At 34.9% G+C, this 19,684-nt stretch overlaps 2 protein-coding genes and 1 long non-coding RNA gene across 5 annotated transcripts in view; 1 reads left to right on the top strand and 2 right to left on the bottom strand.

Annotated features, from left to right (window-relative positions):
• Window positions 1–217: 217 nt before the first annotated feature.
• On the bottom strand, window positions 218–3,530 carry LOC111380233. The gene is made up of 7 exons (XM_023003738.1): window positions 3,437–3,530; window positions 3,139–3,367; window positions 2,916–3,009; window positions 2,704–2,797; window positions 2,604–2,662; window positions 2,323–2,353; window positions 218–1,224 (listed from the first exon to the last, which is right to left on the bottom strand). Exons 1-7 carry the CDS (start codon window positions 3,528–3,530, stop codon window positions 374–376), a joined length of 1,452 nt encoding a protein of 483 aa, XP_022859506.1. The 3' UTR covers window positions 218–373.
• Window positions 3,531–4,405: 875 nt separating this feature from the next.
• LOC111380226 lies at window positions 4,406–4,873 on the bottom strand. Its single transcript, XM_023003728.1, has one exon. The coding sequence runs from the start codon at window positions 4,871–4,873 to the stop codon at window positions 4,406–4,408; it is 468 nt and encodes a 155-aa protein (XP_022859496.1).
• Window positions 4,874–15,480: 10,607 nt separating this feature from the next.
• Window positions 15,481–19,684, top strand: part of LOC111390629 — a 16,791-nt gene continuing 12,587 nt past the window's right edge. Inside the window, exons 1-3 of one of the 3 annotated variants that reach the window (XR_002701948.1) lie at window positions 15,481–15,669; window positions 16,385–16,492; window positions 16,750–16,779. This is a non-coding gene — a long non-coding RNA (uncharacterized LOC111390629). Of the gene's footprint in view, window positions 15,670–16,384; window positions 16,493–16,749; window positions 16,780–19,684 lie in introns of those variants that run through there. The other 2 variants (XR_002701946.1, XR_002701945.1) reach the window with 2 other exon arrangements.

Genomic DNA, 19,684 nt, shown 5'->3' with positions numbered 1-19,684 from the left:
TGAGCGAGAATTTAGTATGAATTTAGATCTAGATTCTATTGTAGATGAATTTTATGCTTTAAAACATCGTCGGGTGCAACTACGATAGGTAACTTATATTATGAATTTTTCTTATTATATATAAATTTTATTTGTAGTTCGTACATTAAATTTTTAAAAAATTTTGCCCCCCGTACCATGAATTCCTGGCTCCGCCCCTGCTTGTAGAGGATCTTCAGTGATCGTGCCATCACTTTCTCATGCTGTGTTCCCGCAATATCAGTCCGATTCAGTCTTCCCACATATGGCTTGATGGAATAAGATCGGTACTATGAAGACTACTACTGAGTTATATATTTTGCAATGAATGAAAAATTTATTCATATAAGGAACCTCAAATTTTTCTACAAGTCTTATTTTTCTTATTGTAATTATTTTCAACTTTCTTAATTAACAACAAAGAAGTTCTTTTAATTACCAAAAGGAGCAAAAAAATAACTAAAGCTCGATTTAAATGTCTGAAAAAAGTTGAAAAATAAGAACGAAAATTACCTGTTTCCTGAGGACCATATTCATCACAATCTTTGCAGTGAGGGACATTCCATGTCAACTTGAAATTATTTAAAATCCCCGTATTCTCATATTCACCATACCAGGAAACTGGGATTTCTAAGCTAAAAATTGAACTGCAATTGTAATACAGTTTCATCTCCTCAGAGGTGACTATTGCAGTCACAACCGTAGCATTTGGCGAGTTGCTAAGGCAGCCAATTGGCTTAAAACGATAATACAGAATGTTCGTTATTGGACAGTTATAGAATTTGTAGTCTTCATAAATAATGGCCTCAAAAGGCGACGATGAAAGGTTCAGGTTTATAAGACGTTTCACGAGACAATCTCCAGGATCACAGAGAGAGATTTTTTGTGTGTAGTAGTCAATGTCTTGCACATAAAAATCTCCAGAAAAAGGAAGATTTAAAATGGTTTTATTATCCTGAGAATTGCATCTTACATCAGTATAGTCATTACAATCTTTAGGATTTTGGCCTTGTAACTTGAAAGGATACGTTATGGGGAAATAATTGTTTCCACAGAAGGAATTCGAACAAGTTTTCTTGGAACCTACAGTGGAAAAGATGAAGAAATAAAAGGAGAAGATGAGGACTTGCACAATTGCCATCTTTTCCGGGTAAGGCAGGCCAAGTTCAAGTATAATTTGTTGTGGACAAGGTTTAGGACAAGAAGCTACAAACAAAAGAGGGTTCAGATTTATCTAAAGTCAAGCTGGTAATAAAACAAATGATATATGACAAATGCTTTAGTTTGTGACACTTGACCAGTAAGAAATCAGCAACAAGAAATCTCACGCGTTTCTTCATACTAGTTCATTATAAAGAAACAAAAACCCGAAGGTTTCTTTCAATTAAGGAGAAAAGAATATGGTCTTCATTAATCTATAAATAAATATACTTATCTTCTTTAATATTTAAACTTTTAGGCAAGGTGATTCAATATCACATAGAATATCTTAGGTTCATTGTTTAGTGCCACACACTTGAGAAAATTTCGCGTCCGGCATTTGATGATAAAAATTATAACATGATTTGATGAGATTTTTAAACATGTAGGTGTTGTCGTTTCTTGTGTTCTGAAGGTGACATTCCATAAGATCCCAAAAGGATTCCAGCAAATAAGTATTTTTCAAAGATAAGGTGTGATGCAGCAATTATCTGATTTTATAGCATATTAATGGTTTTCTGAAAGATTCCTTAATTTGTGTTCGAGGCGACTAATGCATTCTGGTAACTTTCAGCCTTAATTGACTACTGATACGCAAGCACAATTTGTCATAAGATTCCACTAATTGTCGAAAATTGAGCAACAAGGAAAAATGTGACACGAGCATTTGAAGATGGCCTTGAAGAAGGTTAACTGAACCTGGAGAGTCCATGTCGCTTTAGTGATCCTCGAATAAGAACATCTAGTTACTGACCACCCAAATTCTTGGATATTTGTAGAATCAACGAGATTTTGGTCATGTTCTTCATTCTCGTGTTATTATGCCTGCTTCAAAATGCCAATTGGAAAGAAAAGCAAGGTCCCTTTTTTTCTCAAGGCGATTTGGAAATGGCTACTACTTATATAAGGCTGTCCATGATGTCATCCAACAGGAAATGGGTAACCATAGACGTCATTTCTCAAATGAGGAGATCATCAAAATGACTCTAATTTCATACCAAAATCAAATGCCTCGCCTCTACCTCCCCCATCTAGGGGTGTCGACTTGGCTAATCTTCGTGCATTGCTAGGCTGAAATCCAATACCTAGCCATAATCGACATACCAATTGTGAACTGGCCAGAAGCAAGCTTGCGCTAGTTGCGGTCAAAAAATTTAACAAGTTGAGTGTTATTAGCGGCAACCAATGACAGGAAATAAAACAACCAGACAGCCAAAAAATAATAGCAGAAAATTAATTGCAGAAAGAATGGCAGAAAAATAAACGACTGGAAGACTCATTTACGTGGTTCAGCAAATTGCCTACATCCACGAAGCTGCAGAGATTTCATTTTTCATAAAACCACACACTAGCCTATACACGGTCGTGTATTTATAGTTTCATACATCGGCAGAAAAAGGAATCAATATATATTCTTGCATTACATCAAGCAGCCAAACCAGATCTGGAAAGCATACATCAAGAAAGGTGTTTGACCGAGATTACGTGCAAGAAAGGAAACTCCAGCCTTTCCCTGGTTAGGACTTGGGAAGGTTCCATCTAGGCTCCACACAAGCCCAACAATTCTCCCACTTGGAGACTAGATCAGCCGATGTATCACCAAAAGAAGATATTCTCCACCTCTGCAGTTGTAGCCCCTGTCTTCAGGCCAGAAGACCAATTGAAGTTACGCATAACTTCAATTTCGCAAGTGTGACTCCCTTTGTCAACATGTCAGCAGGGTTCTTGCTTCCACAAATCTTTTCAAATATCAACTGGCCATCGTCAAGCAAGGACCGAATGAAATGATACCTGATATGAATATGCTTGGTTTTGGAATGAAATGCCGAATTCTTGGCAAGGAATATGGCACTCTGACTGTCGCTGTAGGGTGTACCGTTCTGTTTCTTTTTACCTAGTTCCTCCAAGAAATTTTATAACCAAATCATTTCTTTTGAGGCTTCTAATATTGCAACATACTCAGCTTCTGTGGTGGACAAAGACACTGTCTTTTGTAGGTTGGAACACCAAGACACGGCAGTGCCACCCAGAGTGTAAACAAAACCAGTGGTATTTTTTCTACTATCAGCATCTCCAGCCAAGTCATCATCAACAAAACCTTGTAACTCCAAACCTCTCCCGTTGAAGCACAGACATTTTTCTAAGAAACCTTTCAGGTACCTCAAAATCCATTTCACAGCTTCCTAATGTTGTCTTTCTAGGTTGCTCATGTATATACTCACAACTCCCACTGCATGTGCAATATCTGGTCTTGTACAGACCTTGGCATACATTAGAGAACCAATAGCCGAAGCATAAGGAACCTTATCCATGTGGTTACGTTATTCCTCTATTTTAGGTGATTGATCCCTACTGAGTCTGAAGTGACTTCCCAGCGGTGTGCCAACTGGTTTGGCCTGGTCCATGTTGAATCTACTAAATACCTTCTCAAGTACTCAACCTGTGATAGTTTTAACATGCCTTTAACTCTGTTTCTGATGATTCTAATACCAAGAATTTGTTTTGCAGCTCCTAAGTCCTTCATTGCAAATTGTTTTGACAACTGCTTCTTCAAATTATTAATCTCCTCAATACTGGACCCTACGTCGACCATATCATCCACATATAATAATAAAATGATATAGGAATTGTCAAAACGCTTAACATAGCAACAGTGATCTTCCTGACATCTGGTATACCCTAAGCTGTACATGAAGTTGTCAAATTTCTTTTACCACTGTTTGGGAGCTTGTTTCAAACCATACAAGTTTTTTCTTAGTTTGCAAACCAAATTCTCTTTGCCTTGCACTATAAACCCCTTAGGCTGGTGCATGTAAATGTCTTCTTTTAGATCCCCATGAAGAGAAGTTGTTTTCATGTCTAATTGTTCAAGATGCAAGTCCTCAGTAACAACCATTGCCAATTCTAGCCTGATGGTCATGATCTTCACCACAAGAAAGAAGATCTCGGAGTAATCAATGCCCTTTTTCTGTTGAAAGCCTTTTACAACAAACATTGCCTTGTATCTCTTGTTACCATCGTGCTCAGTTTTTCCATGATACACCCACTTGTTCTACAAAGCCTTCTTCCGAGGTAGAAGTTCTATCAACTTCCATGTCTAATTTCCTAGCAGGGAATCTATCTCATCCTTCATGGCCAAATCCCACTTGTTAGAATTCTCATCTTGCAAGGTTTCTTCGTAACTTTGCTATTCTCCTCCATCTGTCAGTAAAATATAATTCAAAGTGGCCGAAAAATGTTGTGGGGGTCGAATGGTCCTAGTGAACCTCTGAATTGTAGTTGTAGATGTGGACAGTTCTGAGTTTGACTGCGGAATTATAGGGATGGAAGCACTGGTCCCACTTTCATCATCAATCATGTCCCTGTGCTGTACCATGACTTCTGGAAAGTCCTCTGAACTTACAAATTCTAAATGTTGAGGAGTTGTGTTAGCATCTGTGCCAAACTTGTCCTTGTACCTAGCTTTCTCATTGAACAACACATTTTTGCTTCTAATGATTTTCCTACTCTGCTCATCCCAAAAACGATAACTGAATGCCTCGTCCCCATAGCCAATGAAATAACATTTTATTGATTTTACATCGAGTTTGCTACGAGTAATAGAATCATCAAGAACATGAGAAACACAACCAAAAGTTTTAAGGTGAGAGAGCATAACTTCTTTTTCGCTTCAAACTTCCTCAGGTATTCTACACTCCAATGGGATTGATGGTCCACGATTGATTAGGTACACTACAGTATTAACTGTATCTGCCCAGAATGTGGATGGTAGCCCTGCATGTAGCCTCATACTCCTAGCACGCTCATTGATGGTTCTATTCATGCGCTCAGGGACACCATTTTGCTGTGGTGTCCTAGAAATGGTCTTCTCCATTCTGATACCGTGAACTGAACAGTACTCCTTGAATCCTCAATCAATATATTCTCCACCGTTGTCGGACCTCAGGCATTTTAGCTTTAGATTTGTCTCTTTCTCAACTAGAGCCTTCCACCTTTTGAACACATCAAATACATCATATTTATGTTTCAAAAAATAGACCCACACCATTCTGCTATGATTGTCGATGAATGTGATGTAATATCAGGAACTTCCAAGGGACGCCACTGGGGAGGGTCCCCATACATCTGTGTGTACAAGGTCTAGTTTTTCTAATTTTAAGGCTCTGCCACTCTTCAAGAAACTGACCTTCTTTTGCTTCCCAAGAATACAACTCTCACACATGTCCAGATCAACTGACTTTAACTCTGGTATTTTGCCTTTTGATAGGAGTTCATTTATGCCTTTCTGACTCATATTACCCAGTCTGCGATGCCATAACTCTGCGGTACTCTCTGCATCAGTGGTAGCAATGGTGTCACTCAAACCATCAGTTAAGTACAGAGTACCAGTCTTCTTACCTCCGGCCAATATTAATGCTCTTTTAGTAACTTTCCAGGTTTTATTTGAGAATGTTATTGAATGACCTCAGTCATCGAGCTGTCCTACGGAGACTAGATTTTTCTTCAACTGGGAATGTGCCTGACCTTGTGCAAGGTCCACATGTTCCTATTGGAAAGTGCAATATTAACATCTCCGACTCCCACAACGTTCAGTGCCTATCCGTCGGCTAAGTACACCTTTCCAAAGTCACCGGCAATGTAATTTCTCATGATTTCTTGATGAGAAGAGGTGTGGAAGAATGCCCCTGAATCCAGTATCCAATCATCAACAGAGCTGTGAACTGCAAGCAATAATGCGTCTTGCACTTCTTCAGTTACTGTGTTAGCGCCATCAGCATCCGTCTTCTTTGGATTTCTACAGTTCTTCTTTATATGGCCTGTCTTATCACAGTTCCAGCAGATTGCCTGATATTTGGGCCTTGATTTGTTTTTACATATGTTCCTTGATTTCGATCTTCCTCTGTTTGGATTCCTGTCATGTGATCTCCCACGAGCATCTATATTCAGAGCAAAACTTGATCCAATTATCTCACCAGAGTCCCTCCTGTGCAGTCATCAACCAAAATAAAATCATGAATATCATCGTATTTTAATTTCATTTTTCCAGCAGAGTTACTAACAGCCATTCTCATGGCTTCCCAACTATTGGGTAGTGATGCCAATAATATTATAGCCCGAATCTCTTCATCAAATTCAATACTGACAAATGACAATTGATTTGTGATGGTGTTAAATTCATTCAGATGTTGAGCAACAGATGCACCTTCTACCATCTTTAAGTTGAATATTTTTTTCATCAGATGCACATTGTTATTCGCAGACAGTTTTTGATACATACCTAACAAAGCCGCCATGAGATCTGTAGTGGTCTTCTCCGTGATAATGATGTGCGCTACTGGCCTTGAGAGAGTCAGCTAAATAACCCCGAACACCTGTTGATCTAGGAGGCTCCAATCTGCATCTGTCATTTTGTCTGGTTTCTTCCCCAGTAGTAGAAGATGAAGTTTCTTGCCATAGAGGTAGTCCTCTGTCTGCATCTTCCAGTAACCATAATATGTGCCATCAAACTTATCAATGCCAAGTACCTTTGCTTGTTCTCCAGTCATCAGACCTAGAACCCGATCTTTTTCTCCTCAGATCCGAAACTGGTTAGATTCGAAACTGGTGCTTTTCTTTCCTCGTGACCTAGCACTCTAATACCAGTTGTTATAAGCAGCAACCAATGACAGGAAATAAAACAACCAGACAGCCAGAAAATAATAGCAGAAAACGATAGAAAATTAAACGCAGAAAGAATGACAGAAAAATAAACGATTGGAAGACTGATTTACGTGGTTCAGCAAATTGCCTACATCCACGAAGTTGCAGAGATTTTATTTTTCAGAAAACCACACACTAGCCTATACACGGTTATGTGTATTTATAGTTTCATACATCAACAAAAAAATGAAACAATATGTATTATTGCATTACATCAAGCAGCCAAGCCAGATCTGGAAAGCATACATCAAGAAAGTTGTTGGACCAAGATTACAAGCAAGAAAGGAAACTCCAGCCTTTCCTTGGTTCGGACTTGGGAAGGTTCCATCTAGGCTCCATACAAGTCCAACATTGAGTCACACCAAACTTAGGCCGCTTGCCCATTTTGACACCTTTACCCCTATATTACACGATCCTCCTGTCATTCCAAAATTTGACATTTAATAATTCGGCTGTAGGAAGGGATTGATGGAGGAAATGACAAAAATATATTAACAGTTATCCCTTAAAAAATGTTTTAATCAGTATATAAATTATTTACTAACTTGCTTAACATTACAGTAGAGCTTCAAATTCAACACAGTCTCAGAAGAGTTATGTTATCAGAAAAATATCAAATAAAATTATGTCATGTTTGGACATCCATAAGCAAGGTTTTGAAAACTGGACAAGTTCTGTTCTTTCGTAACCACTGATAAATACAGTATGTATGGAAAAAAATGTCCACATTTAGCTATGCTTCTTATTGCCATGTCCCGAAATGCTTTGGTTTTTCCCTACAACTACCAATTCTGTGTAGGACTTTATTTTGGAGTCATCAAGGCCTTCTATCACACTACTTGGCTGTGCTGGAGCCGATGGCAAAGGCACCATAATAGCCAATACAGGGGGTTGGGGCGAAGCAGGGACGGTGGTAGAGTTATGAACGACACTTTCTCCTGTCATCTTCATCAGCTGCAAACACCATGATAAAAAGAGCAACATAGTAGAAGAGAGCATGGAACTAAGAAATGCGATCAAGTAAGTTGATTCCATAGCGATCCACCTACAAATAACTCATGATTAAAGGTTGGAGAAAATTTGAAGAAATAGGGTTATAGATGGCTTTGGAGGTAATTACATTGCTCAAGCTAAAGTTTAGCAATTTTATAACTAATCATATAAAAAAATATCTTATTTTGCATTAAATGAAAAAAATATCAACATTGGCCTTGTTAAAACGTCTTCACGCCCTGTTCCCTTCCGATTCTTACTAGGGACCTTGAGGGCACAAGCGCCTAAGTAAGAACTAATAAAGGAAACTCATTAGGTCCCAACTTAGGACAGAAGGATTTATTTGGGAACTCCCAACTAAAGAAACAAGGTGAGGGCTATGGAACTTGGCAGGAAGAGGAAATGTTTGCCGAACAAGTGGGATTAACAACAAGGAGCTAAGGATGTAGAAGGTGTTAGGATTTGACTTGTGCTATCCTAATTAAATTAGGAATTGAATATCTAGTGTTTGTTTCCTAGTTATAATTTGATTTGTCTAGTTGTGTATTATAGGAGCGATGTAGTGTTTCCTATTTGGAATAATGCTAGTTAACGGTGTCTGAAAATAGAAGCCTTCCCTTTGAATCTTCTTAATCCTAGTTTTTAAAGTAGGCATGGACCATCTTGTTGTGAGATTTGGTTATCCTTTGAAGTTTCACCTGGTTTGAATATTTCTTGGTTTTGCTTAGGGATTTGGATTGTCTGAGTGATTCTATATAATTTTCATAATTTTTATATAGTGGAACTTTATTTTATCTTTCACAACCTGTGATTTTTTCCAGTTTTTAAGTTTTCACGCAATACTCTTATTTTTATTCTCTATTTTACCGGAAGAGGTTCTAGGGTGAATCAAGCAATTGGTCCAGATTCCCAGAAAAAGGCAAACGGAAGTAGTGTATAGGCAGTCAGAAGGTAAGGGGCTTGTATATGGTCGTGGAGATGGCAATACATAGATAAGGCGAGAGAGGAAATATATTCATGGATACGTTGAGATTTAAATAAAAGTAAGGCTTGTTTACATAATTTTAAAAAATGAGGCTCTTTTCGTTTTTTGTTTCTCTTCAAATTATGTCTAGCAAGCAAAGAGCTCTAACGGCTTGTTTGATGAGAGAATGATATTGTTCTTGACAATATTAAAGAATAAAAAGAAAATAAAATGTTTTGGTTATAATCTCTAATCATGCTTTGTATGCATTATACGAAACATGAACTATATGTCTACCAAGATAGATTTTACAAAATATACTGAATTAAGATGATTTGATCTAGAATTTTATTTACCAAAACTGTATAGGATTGCAGCCTTTGACTAATCCCAATAACTAAGTATGTGCCATATCATATGGGAAAATTTCTTACATAATATACATATTGGGATAGTTAAGGTAAACTTATAGCATGCAACATTGCAATCCTTCATTTGGTTACCCTAATATTATAGTTAAAGAACCTTGAGTGCAAGTCGTAGCGGTTTTACGTCAATAAAGCAAAATAATTCCTTCCATGTACTATAACACTTGCAAATCACCAAACAATAGTCTATAAGTGAGAAATACTGTAAAGATCTAGGCCATTATGTCTTCATCGGAGACTATTCTTTTCTCAGAAACACAATCAATAATATCTTAAATGTAAAAAGAAATAACCATAATGCAATCCAAAAATAAATGTTATTGACAACAACAAAGGCTCATTCTGTTAACATGGTCCATAAATATCTTTGGTAGTTAGCCCTCTAACAATAGATATGCAATCATGAGCTCTATCTGTATATTTTCTATAGACACTTGTTTTGAACTTCCTCCTTAATAACAAAATATTTGAGCTTCATGTATTTAGCACTTTTAGAATATTTGTCATTTCTGGATAGAAAGACTTTTGCAGTATTATCACAATAAATTCTTAGTGGCCTGGTGATAAGTGCATTTTTATGCACTTATTTAATTCACAAACATGACTAAACTATGAGCAAAGTGTTTGAATTGTAGCTTAATTTCTTTTGTTTGTATATCGTAGAATATATTGGTGGACATGTTGGAATCCACGAGAAAAGATTCAAAAAATGACTAAACGAAGCAAAGTGAAAGTTCATGGACTAAAGCGCAAATATCCAAAAGTTGAACTAAAAGGCGACTCAAGAACACAAACAAGTTGAGCATCAACTTGAGGATAATACGGGATGATTAGATGAAGAAAGACAAGAAAAAAGACCAAAACGAAGAAAAACAAAAGTCTAGGGACTAAATGCAATTATCCAAAAGATGAACCAAAGGGGAGTCGAGCAACTGATTAAGCTAAGTACCAATCCGATGGCATAATAGAGTGATGGAATGACAAGAAACAAGAAATTCGGACAAAATGGGAGAAAGAGAAAGATCGAAGAGCAAAACGGCAGAAGATGGAACCTAGTTCTACCATGCGATTGCATGACCCATAGCAGGAAAAAAAATTGGGCAAAGTGACATAACTATGCGGGCGATAGCTTAGTGCTATGCGGTCGTATAGTTAAAGCTTGGGCCGATTCTGCAGTTTCTTATTTTCGATATAACTCTTTTGGAACTCGATTAGGATGCGATATAAAGACCTAGAACTGTCATATGTCAGGAAAGAACGCATTGGGAGGAGGAAAACACATCTTAGAGAGGATTTTGAGCAAGAGTAATAAAAAATTTCATGGAGATCATCGAGATTTCACCCGAATTCATAACTCATTGTGTTCTTTCTTCAAGTCAACATGTATTTTGTTATTTTCTCCATGTTAGGCTAAATATTTTTGTACTAGGAGATCAATGAACTTTGTTATGTGATACTTAATTCTTCATTTCTTGATTTTGACATTATAATACGTTTGAATTATTTTGAATGATTTATATGTACTTATTTTCTCCACAATTATTGTGCACGTAATTTGTGTGAGTTTCATGACGTGTTCTTGCATTAAAGAGAAGTGGAATAGGTTCTACATGATATAAATCATCGTAGGGTCCGACAGAGGATAGAGATATGCCTCTATGCCTTACATAAATATTTAAGTGCTCACAAAACCACATGCGTTTTTATACATATGCATCCGTCATAAAAATATAGGCAGGTGGTGTATGAAAATAGGTTTAGTGCCACTCGAGAGAGGGTATTGGATAAATTTAGGAGCATTGATTTTTCAAAATTTCATCGTGTTGTCAGATTGTGAAATCAGGGTTAAATTGAATATTGCTTGGGAATTCACAATCCTAGTGCTTTTAATTCTCATTGCATATAATCAAATTGCGTTTCAACCATCAAATTGCATTTTAATTCATTTAAAAACATAGTTTTGCATATTTAATTCATTCAAATATCACATTTACAAAATTAGGGCTTTCTTGAAATTAGGGTTTTCTTAGGTTGAAAATTTATTCTTGATAATTTAGTTTCGGTTAAGGTTACGATAGATAAAATTGAACTACTCAATCTTTGTGGGACGACATTCGGACTCAGTTTATCCACTTTATTACTTGTTGCGAACCATTCACTTGCGGTGTGTTAAATCAAAATCATAATTTCATGAACACCTAGCAACAATGTCAACAATCTCAAGCTCTAAGATAAAATTTCACAACCACAATCTATGAATAGTGGCCTTAAAACACTCTACAAATTCAGCTTCCCTAGTTGACAAAGCAGTAATAGTTTGTTTAGCACATTTTCAAGAGATCACTCCTCCAGCTAATAGGAACAAATAACCAATGTTGACTTTTGACTATCAATTCATCCAAAAAAAAGTTGAATCTTAGTAGCCAATCACCTCAAGTTCATTAGATCTCTTATATGTGAGTAAGTAGTCATTTTGTAACACCCTGCATTGTTCTTACTATGTGAACCTAAACTTGTCATTTAGCATAAATGATTTATTTGTTTACATGAACTTTTTAAAAATTATTTGAGTCAAATATTTAAAGTTGATGAAAATATATCAATATTATACTCGTTTTATAGCTCGTGTTAAATAATATAATTTGGAATCAAGAAAAAGTAATTTTGAGCTCGTATGCAAGAGTTATTCTAATAAAAAGAAATATGCTATCTTTTAATATTTGATTAATATATAATATAAAATAATTTTCCTTCTAGAAATCTGTACTGATTATAATGGTATGAAAAGAACAGGTTTTAATATAATTAAAGTTATTAAACCTAATTATCCCATTAGCCTTTATAATAAATATATTTGTTAGCCTCATCATATTCACAAGCCGTTTTTGTATTAATGTTACATGTATGGTGGCTAATTCCATTAATATTCAATTAACGAGAAGATGCCTTTTAACATTTCTATAAGTTACGTGTGTGGCGAAAAAATTATATATACACGAGATGTGAATGATTTTCCTTCTACAACAATAATATTATACATATTTCGTTCTACTATATATATATATATATATATATATATATATATTCAAAAGTCATTTTCAAATAAATTCTTGGATATCAAATTGAGGTAAGAATACATGATGCAAGTGGTAAATTCTTATTCCTTGATATTTGTATAAATTTTGGCATAAAATGCTATGAGGCCTTCGGGTCGAATTCTATGTTAAATCCTTCAGGATGGACCGTTAGGTCAAAGAGAAGAAGTTAAATCCTTCGAGATGGACCGTGAGGTCAAAGAGAAAATGTTAAATCCTTCGGGATGGACCGTTTGGTCAAAGATGTTAAATCCTATGGGATATAGGAATTCTTAAGAATTTCTTGAGCTCTAAATCTAAGAAATATTGATATGTTATGCTATTTTTATATTTATATTATGTGAATAAGGATGTGCACGTATTCTTACTGAGTGTTTTCAAAATACTCACTCTTACAATATTTCCAGATGAGAACGAGTCGTGTGGACGCGTGGAGGATTGACAAAGCGATGCTAATGGGGTCGTCAAGTAAATTTTCTAGAAAGATAATTGTCCACTTTTATTTGAAGAATATTGTATGTATGTTATTTAATATGTTGTTCAAGCATTCGATATGTTATGTTAAATTTTAAATTAATAATTTCAAATCGAGTATTTTCGATATATATTTTCGCTTATTTTAATTTAAAAATAATATAATAATATGAAAAAGAATTCGGGGCGTTAACATTTGTCACTTACAAATACTACATCACTTTCTTTGCAACTTTCCAATGATCCATTCTAGGATTACTTTGGTATCTGTCGAGCATATCAACTGTAAAGTTAATGTCTGGTCTAATGCAAGTTTGGGCAAATATCAAGCCTCCAATAGCAGAAGCATAGGGAATTTCTTCCATTTGCTTATGTACCCATTCATTCTATGGACACTGCATAAGACTAAACTTATCTCTTTTTTGTATTGGAGCAACACTAGCTTAATAGTTTTTCATATCGAATCTGTTCAGAATATATATATATATATACGCATATATATATATATATGTACACACACACACACACACACACACACACACACACACATATATATATATATATATTCCGTTGGGATTGGTTCTTTTTTGTATATCCTTATTCTATATTCTAGCGAACTCATATTTTGTAGCTGCGTATTTATGTGAGAGCTATAAATATTTTAATAATTTTTGTTGTGATGTTTATGAGTGGTTCTGAATATTAGTTTTTTCCCTGGAGAAGAAACAATGACGATATTTGGGGATAAGCATTAGTTAACTCTGTGCCAGCAGCTGTGGTAAGACAAAAGATGCAAGCGTTATCCTTTTTTTTCATTTTCTTTGTGTGTCTTCTTGTTCTATCTCCTTGTCCTTCAAATAAATATAAAACCCCAGAGTATATCTTTCCACGGGTCAAAGCAAAAAAGATACTTCAAATATTTTTCTATTGAGTTTAATCTCTTAGAAACAGAGAATTTCCTTTTTTCCCTATTGGGAGGCTCGTTACTTCAACTAGTTCCCATGTTCCTCGAATGGATCTCTTAGTTGTTGAGAAGGTTGCCCAAAAGTGGTATAAATCTCTTGTTCTTATTATAGGATCGTGATTAGATCCACATATGTTTGGTAAAGAGAATAATCTTCTCCTTTGAAAATTATCAAAAATGGAATGTGTTAAATTGGAATATGAAAACGTGACTAAATGGTCCTAGTTACTCTTCGGGACAGAGTGGAAGAAGGGAGGGGATTCTCGAACGCGGAAAATGATCCAATGAATTTGAAAGAATTGAACGAGTCCCCCTTTAATCCTTTGAGCGAAATGCGGCAAAAGAAAAGGAAAGAAAATCCATGGACTGACCCCATCATCTCTACCTCTTAGGAACTACGAGATCACCCCTAGCGAAGAGCCGACATCGAGGTGCCAAACCTTCCCGTCGATGTGAGCTCTTGGGGAAGATCAGCTTGTTATCCCTAGACTAACTTTTATCCATTGAGCGACGGCCCTTATATATATCAAGGAATATTTCTTTGCCTATCACATAAGTTGTCTCACCTATATCTTTCTTTTCAAAATTTTTAAAGAGAAATTCCTTATTTTCATGCAACATGCCAAGATTACTACTAGCAAACAATATGTCATCAACATACAGAACAAAAATTGTAAACTTACTTCCACTAATCTTCAGGTATATACATCGATCAACAGTGTTTTCCTTAAAATCAAAGGATACAATGATATAATTGAATTTTTAAGATACCATTGTTTGAAAGCTTGTTTGAGTCCATATATTTACTTCTTTAGTTTGCAAACCATGTGTTATTTTCCCTTAGGGAAACCTTTAGGTTGACCATATAAATTTCTTCTTTTAAACTCCCATTAAAAAAAGTTGTTTTCACATCCATTTGGTGCAACTCTAAATTATAAAATGCAATCAAAGCCCTAACGATTATGAGGGAGTTCTTCTTAGGTAGGAAGATGTCTCTTTATAATCAATGCCTCAATTCTGAGTAAAACATTTGGCCACAGGTCTAACCTTTTTGTTGTTTAATATTTTGTTTAGAGTCACACTTAATCTTAAAGATTCAATTACAATCGAATGTTTTACAACTTTTGGACAATTCAACAAGATCTTAGACTTGATTTGGGTCCATGAATTTTAACTCATTACTCATGGCATCAATCTATTTTGCAGAGTCATCATTTTCTATGGCTTGTACAATTAAAATCAGATCTTTTCAAATCCCTTGATCAAAAATTGATTCTCGTAGATATATCACATAATCATTTGGAATAGTGGGCCTTCTTTGTCTTTGAGATCTCTGTTACATTTCATTTTATACTAGTTAAAAGTCCATATAATTTATTCAAAGTCAAAAGTTAGACTAGTCAAAGTCAATTATGGACTTAAATGGAATAAATTGTTTTACTGGGGTTTATTTTATATTTTAGATACTTGAGGATTTATAATGGACATGATTTAAATTGAAGAATTTATTTTATAAGTATGGAAAGTTTAATGACCAGATTTTATACAAAACATAAAAGGAAGGACTTGAATAGCAAATATGGGAGTTAGGAGGACAAGTGTCATTGTAGATGCCATTTCTTCATTTTCTATTCATATAGACACATATATCCAAAATGCTGAAATGGGAAAAAGAAGCAGAGAAAATCGGTGGAAAATGAAACAGGAAGAAAGGAGGGAAAAAAATAAAAAATAAAAAAATTGGTGGTGTCGGCCAACGACGCATAGGAGGGAAGATACACTTCTTCAAGTATTGGGTTGTCTTTCATATCCTCATTTCTTCTACAATCTCAAGTGAGTAAGTTTTATACAAACTTAGATTTCTTATTTTAGCTCAACAAGTGAAAAATATGCCCAATTTCTTGATGGTCTAGTATGGATAAACTATTTTTTTTAAGCTTTTAAGTTATGTGAATCAAATATATATTAATTCTGGGGTTCGAACTTTGTGGACGGAAATTCAGCTAGTAGTTGGGTTAGAATTGAAATTTAAATAAAGAAACCAAAAGGCAAGTGAGGAATTGTCAATTAATGATTTGATTGGTACCTGTATATGTATGTGTATAGTGACTGAAATTATTAAAAAGGGAACATACCTAATTACATAGCTTGATGCAAGTGTGGGAAGTTGTAAACTGGTGAAGAAAGAGATGAAATAGTGTTTAATTGGAATTAAATTTAGTTTAAATGTGGTAAGTTCTTTATTTAATTAATTTTATTATTACAGTAGCAATGAAAAGGGACAAGATGAAGAGTGTAGATACAAGATGTTGGAAGGCAGTATGTTATTGTGCTAATGTAGTAGGGAAATGAATGTGGAAGAAGAACATATTCTGTAAATAAATTGGGCTTCGTAAACAAAAAAATGTTATGCTGTATGGATATTAAAAAGGGAATAAAGGGGTTGCGTAAGGAATGAATTAAGTTGTGTAAAGCGGTTATATATTTATAAGGTAGTGATTTTAAGAAAGTATAGTAATTTAATGGATTTGATTCTGTGTTGTGATAGTTTGGCAAATAATCAAAGAGGAAAAGAGTTGGAGAAATAGAGGTGAAGGTAGTGACGTGCAAGCTTGGAAATGCTCGTCAATTTAATCAAATTTCTATCCATAAATCGGTGAGTGGAAAAATATAAATATTTTTAAAATATTTATAAATTAAGTATATTGTCAAAGTATGTGCAATTATGTGTTCGAATTATATGGTTATTATGGAAATCTATTTTATTATGATACATGTGAAATATAAAAGATTATTTATGGTATATTTGTGACTTGCTATATAAGACATGTGATATTGAGATTTGTTTGGTATGTGAGACATGCAATATTGAGATCGGCCAGAAAAGTACCCATGATTATATATTTCTTCTAGTTCACAGAGGGGCCTTGGCCGTGTTCTATCCTACACGGAGGGTCTTGACTTGACATTGGTCTTGATCGTGTACATATAGTTCACAGAGGGGTCTTGGCCGTGTTCTAGAATTGATTATGAGAGATCTTTGAGACCGACTTTCGTTCACAGAGGGGGCCAAAGGCCCATGGCGAAAGTTCTTAGTCCAAGGGGCGGATTATATATTTCAGTCAGAGGGTACATTTTTTGTGGATTTTTAATGAGATTATAGCATGGTTATCAACTGATGTCTATATCATGATTTTAAGATGATATTTTATGACCTTATGTGAATATTTCACTTTTTGGCTATAATTACATGATGGTAGCTTGTGAATTATCAAATGATATAAATTTGATATTCGATAAAAATATATAAATGAAAAAGTATAACTATTTCAAACTTCTCCACTCACTGAGCTATCAACTCATATATTTTTCCATCCTTTTTAGCTGGAAGAGCCTAATGATTTCAGAATGAGAGCCACACGACATGTTGAATATTATAACTCATATTGATGAAGCATGAAGTAAATAATTTGGACCCATCGCATATGTTTTACATAAGTATTTGATTTTGTTGCATTTTTTGAAATAACTCATAGTCAGCCTTGGTGGTGGATCTGACATCTAGTCAGCATCTATCATCGGCACACGTCACATTTCGAGTCCACTAGGGTGATTCGAGACGGGTCGTGTCATCTCCTTAATGCTATCCCTTGTGCTAGTACTTCAATTAACTCAGGATTGATAGCCTCATCATGGAGTGTTTTGATCATTAATATGTTGTTCATCATTGTTAAACTGTTCAAAAACTATAGTAACAACAACTTTCTCTGAATGGATGACCTGGTTGTCTATATCACAAGTTAGAAGAACTTTCATTTATCAAGATACCTTTAGTTCCAACATTAAAATGCAAGGTCATAGGAATTTCAACAAACTGGTTATTGAGATTTATTTTATACAAGCCAGCGCATAAAATACTAGAACCAAGAAATAAATTATTCTTAAACATACTGATTCTTTTATTCCCAAGCTTAAAGAAATATCCGTCAACATCAAGTTTAGAAATTGAAATTAAATTTCTAGAAATAGAAGGAACGTAAAGTGTCTAAAGCAAATCTAAATGATAATTAGTATCTAAAAACAAACAATAGGTTCCAACAGCAAAAACTAGAACTTTGACCACATTCTCCATGACAACGAAGTTTTCATTTGGACTTAGGATCTGGTATGTAAGGAATCTCTACATCGTATATGAAACATGAACATTAGAACCTGAATCAAACCACCAAGTATTAGAAAGAATTTCAGTAAGATGAGATTCAAAACATGCGCAAGCGAAAGGCTTACCTTTCTCTTAAAACCATGCCTTATGTTTGGGGCAATCATTGCGGCAAAAGTGACATCTACTATTGTTTTGCTCTTTCTTGTAAGCCCAGCAACATTATGAGGCTCCTTAGCTTTATGTGTTCCATGCTTGATGTCCTCTCTTGGCATTTTCCTTTCTTTTTGGCTCCATAATTTTCAAGGTTGACTAAATGATGTCCTCATTACTTATATCTTGTCTCCTCTTGAACAAGTATACTGGCCATTTATTCACGTTCCCATTTATCCTTAATAATGCTGTTGTGAATTTGAAATGACATATGTTGAGGATGCAAGAAATTCTTAACAAATTGAACGGGAAAGACTCATCCACTTTCATCCCAAGAGCCTCGAGTTTGGCGGCTAGATTTGTCTTTTCAATTATATGCTCATGCATCCCACGGGTAATATCGAACTTCATGTTGGTTAGTTGAGCCATTGATGTCCCAACTAGAGACTTGTCAGTAGATCGAAAAAATATTCCATCATTTTCAACCAGGCTTAAGTGTCGAAATAGACGAATCTAGCTAATGTTGCAATACAAGAACTAAGACTACAAAATAAATAAACAAAAAATCTCACAACATTAATGCTTTGAGTTAACAACTATAAATATGAACATGCACATGAGCAATTCTACCACAGTCCAACTTTGAGTTCTAATTATAGTATACTAATTAACAATTACGGTGACTCCCTTTCACCTAGGAATGATCTGTGATATTAGGTCCACAATTTCAAATAGATCTGCTACCGAGGTATCTAATGCCTACTTGAACTAAAGATACTCAATTACTATCCTAATTCAGTAAATCAATCACCTAGAAGTGGTGCACATTTGGGCCAATCCATAATATCTAGTGGTTCAAAAACTGGAATTTATAATTGGATTAAACTAGTTGTACATTCCTAGTGTACAGTAAGTTTGACATTGTGTGATATGTAGAAAACTGTGCGTTGATTTGTATAAGTATGGTTTAAATTAATGACCATGATTGTTGTCATATCAAACGATGTCAAATATAATGTCAAACACAACGTATATGTAGCAGAATTGTTTTTAATTTGCCAAGGCATTATCCTAATACATGGGAAAGGGCAATATATGACTTCATATCTATCAAACATTCAAGTTGGGCCACTTTGGCAGCTACCAAACTATATCATAATATAGATATTTAGTCAAAATAATAACTGTGTACATAAGATAATTCAGCAATAATTGTAATCATCAAAACAAAGCATGGCCATTATAATCAATAGATGGCAATGACTGTAAAAGAATCAAATCAGTTTCTTGGCAACATCATTTGATATTGATAAAACATACTACCATAATTCAAGAGAAAAGTGTATGCATACAAAATGTCAATTGACCACAATATTAAAAAAAATGCAATTTGTCAACTCGATGTTCAGAATAAGGTGGCCGAAATAGGAAAAGTCAATTGACCACAATATTAAAAAAAATGCAATTTGTCAACTCGATGTTCAGAATAAGGTGGCCGAAAAAAAAAAAAAAAAAAAAAAAAAAAAAACAAAAAGG

This window comes from Olea europaea, chromosome 3, assembly GCF_002742605.1.
Source record: "Olea europaea var. sylvestris chromosome 3, O_europaea_v1, whole genome shotgun sequence".
NCBI classification, from domain to species: Eukaryota; Viridiplantae; Streptophyta; class Magnoliopsida; order Lamiales; family Oleaceae; genus Olea; species Olea europaea.
Note: the sequence above shows the minus strand (reverse complement) of the source record. Positions and strands in the feature narration are given on the sequence as shown.

Bases quoted from the DNA above. Each gene is read 5' to 3' on its own strand.
- LOC111380233 (XM_023003738.1), bottom strand. From the start codon at position 3,530: ATGGATAAGGTTCCTTATGCTTCGGCTATTGGTTCTCTAATGTATGCC. The intron at 2,354-2,603 runs GTATGAAACTAT...GACCGCAACTAG, and splicing joins TGATTCCTTTTTCTGCCGAT to CGCAAGCTTGCTTCTGGCCA. The intron at 1,225-2,322 runs GTATGTCGATTA...TTTTGTTTGTAG, and splicing joins TTCTGGCCAGTTCACAATTG to CTTCTTGTCCTAAACCTTGT.
- LOC111380226 (XM_023003728.1), bottom strand. From the start codon at position 4,873: ATGCTCTCTCACCTTAAAACTTTTGGTTGTGTTTCTCATGTTCTTGAT.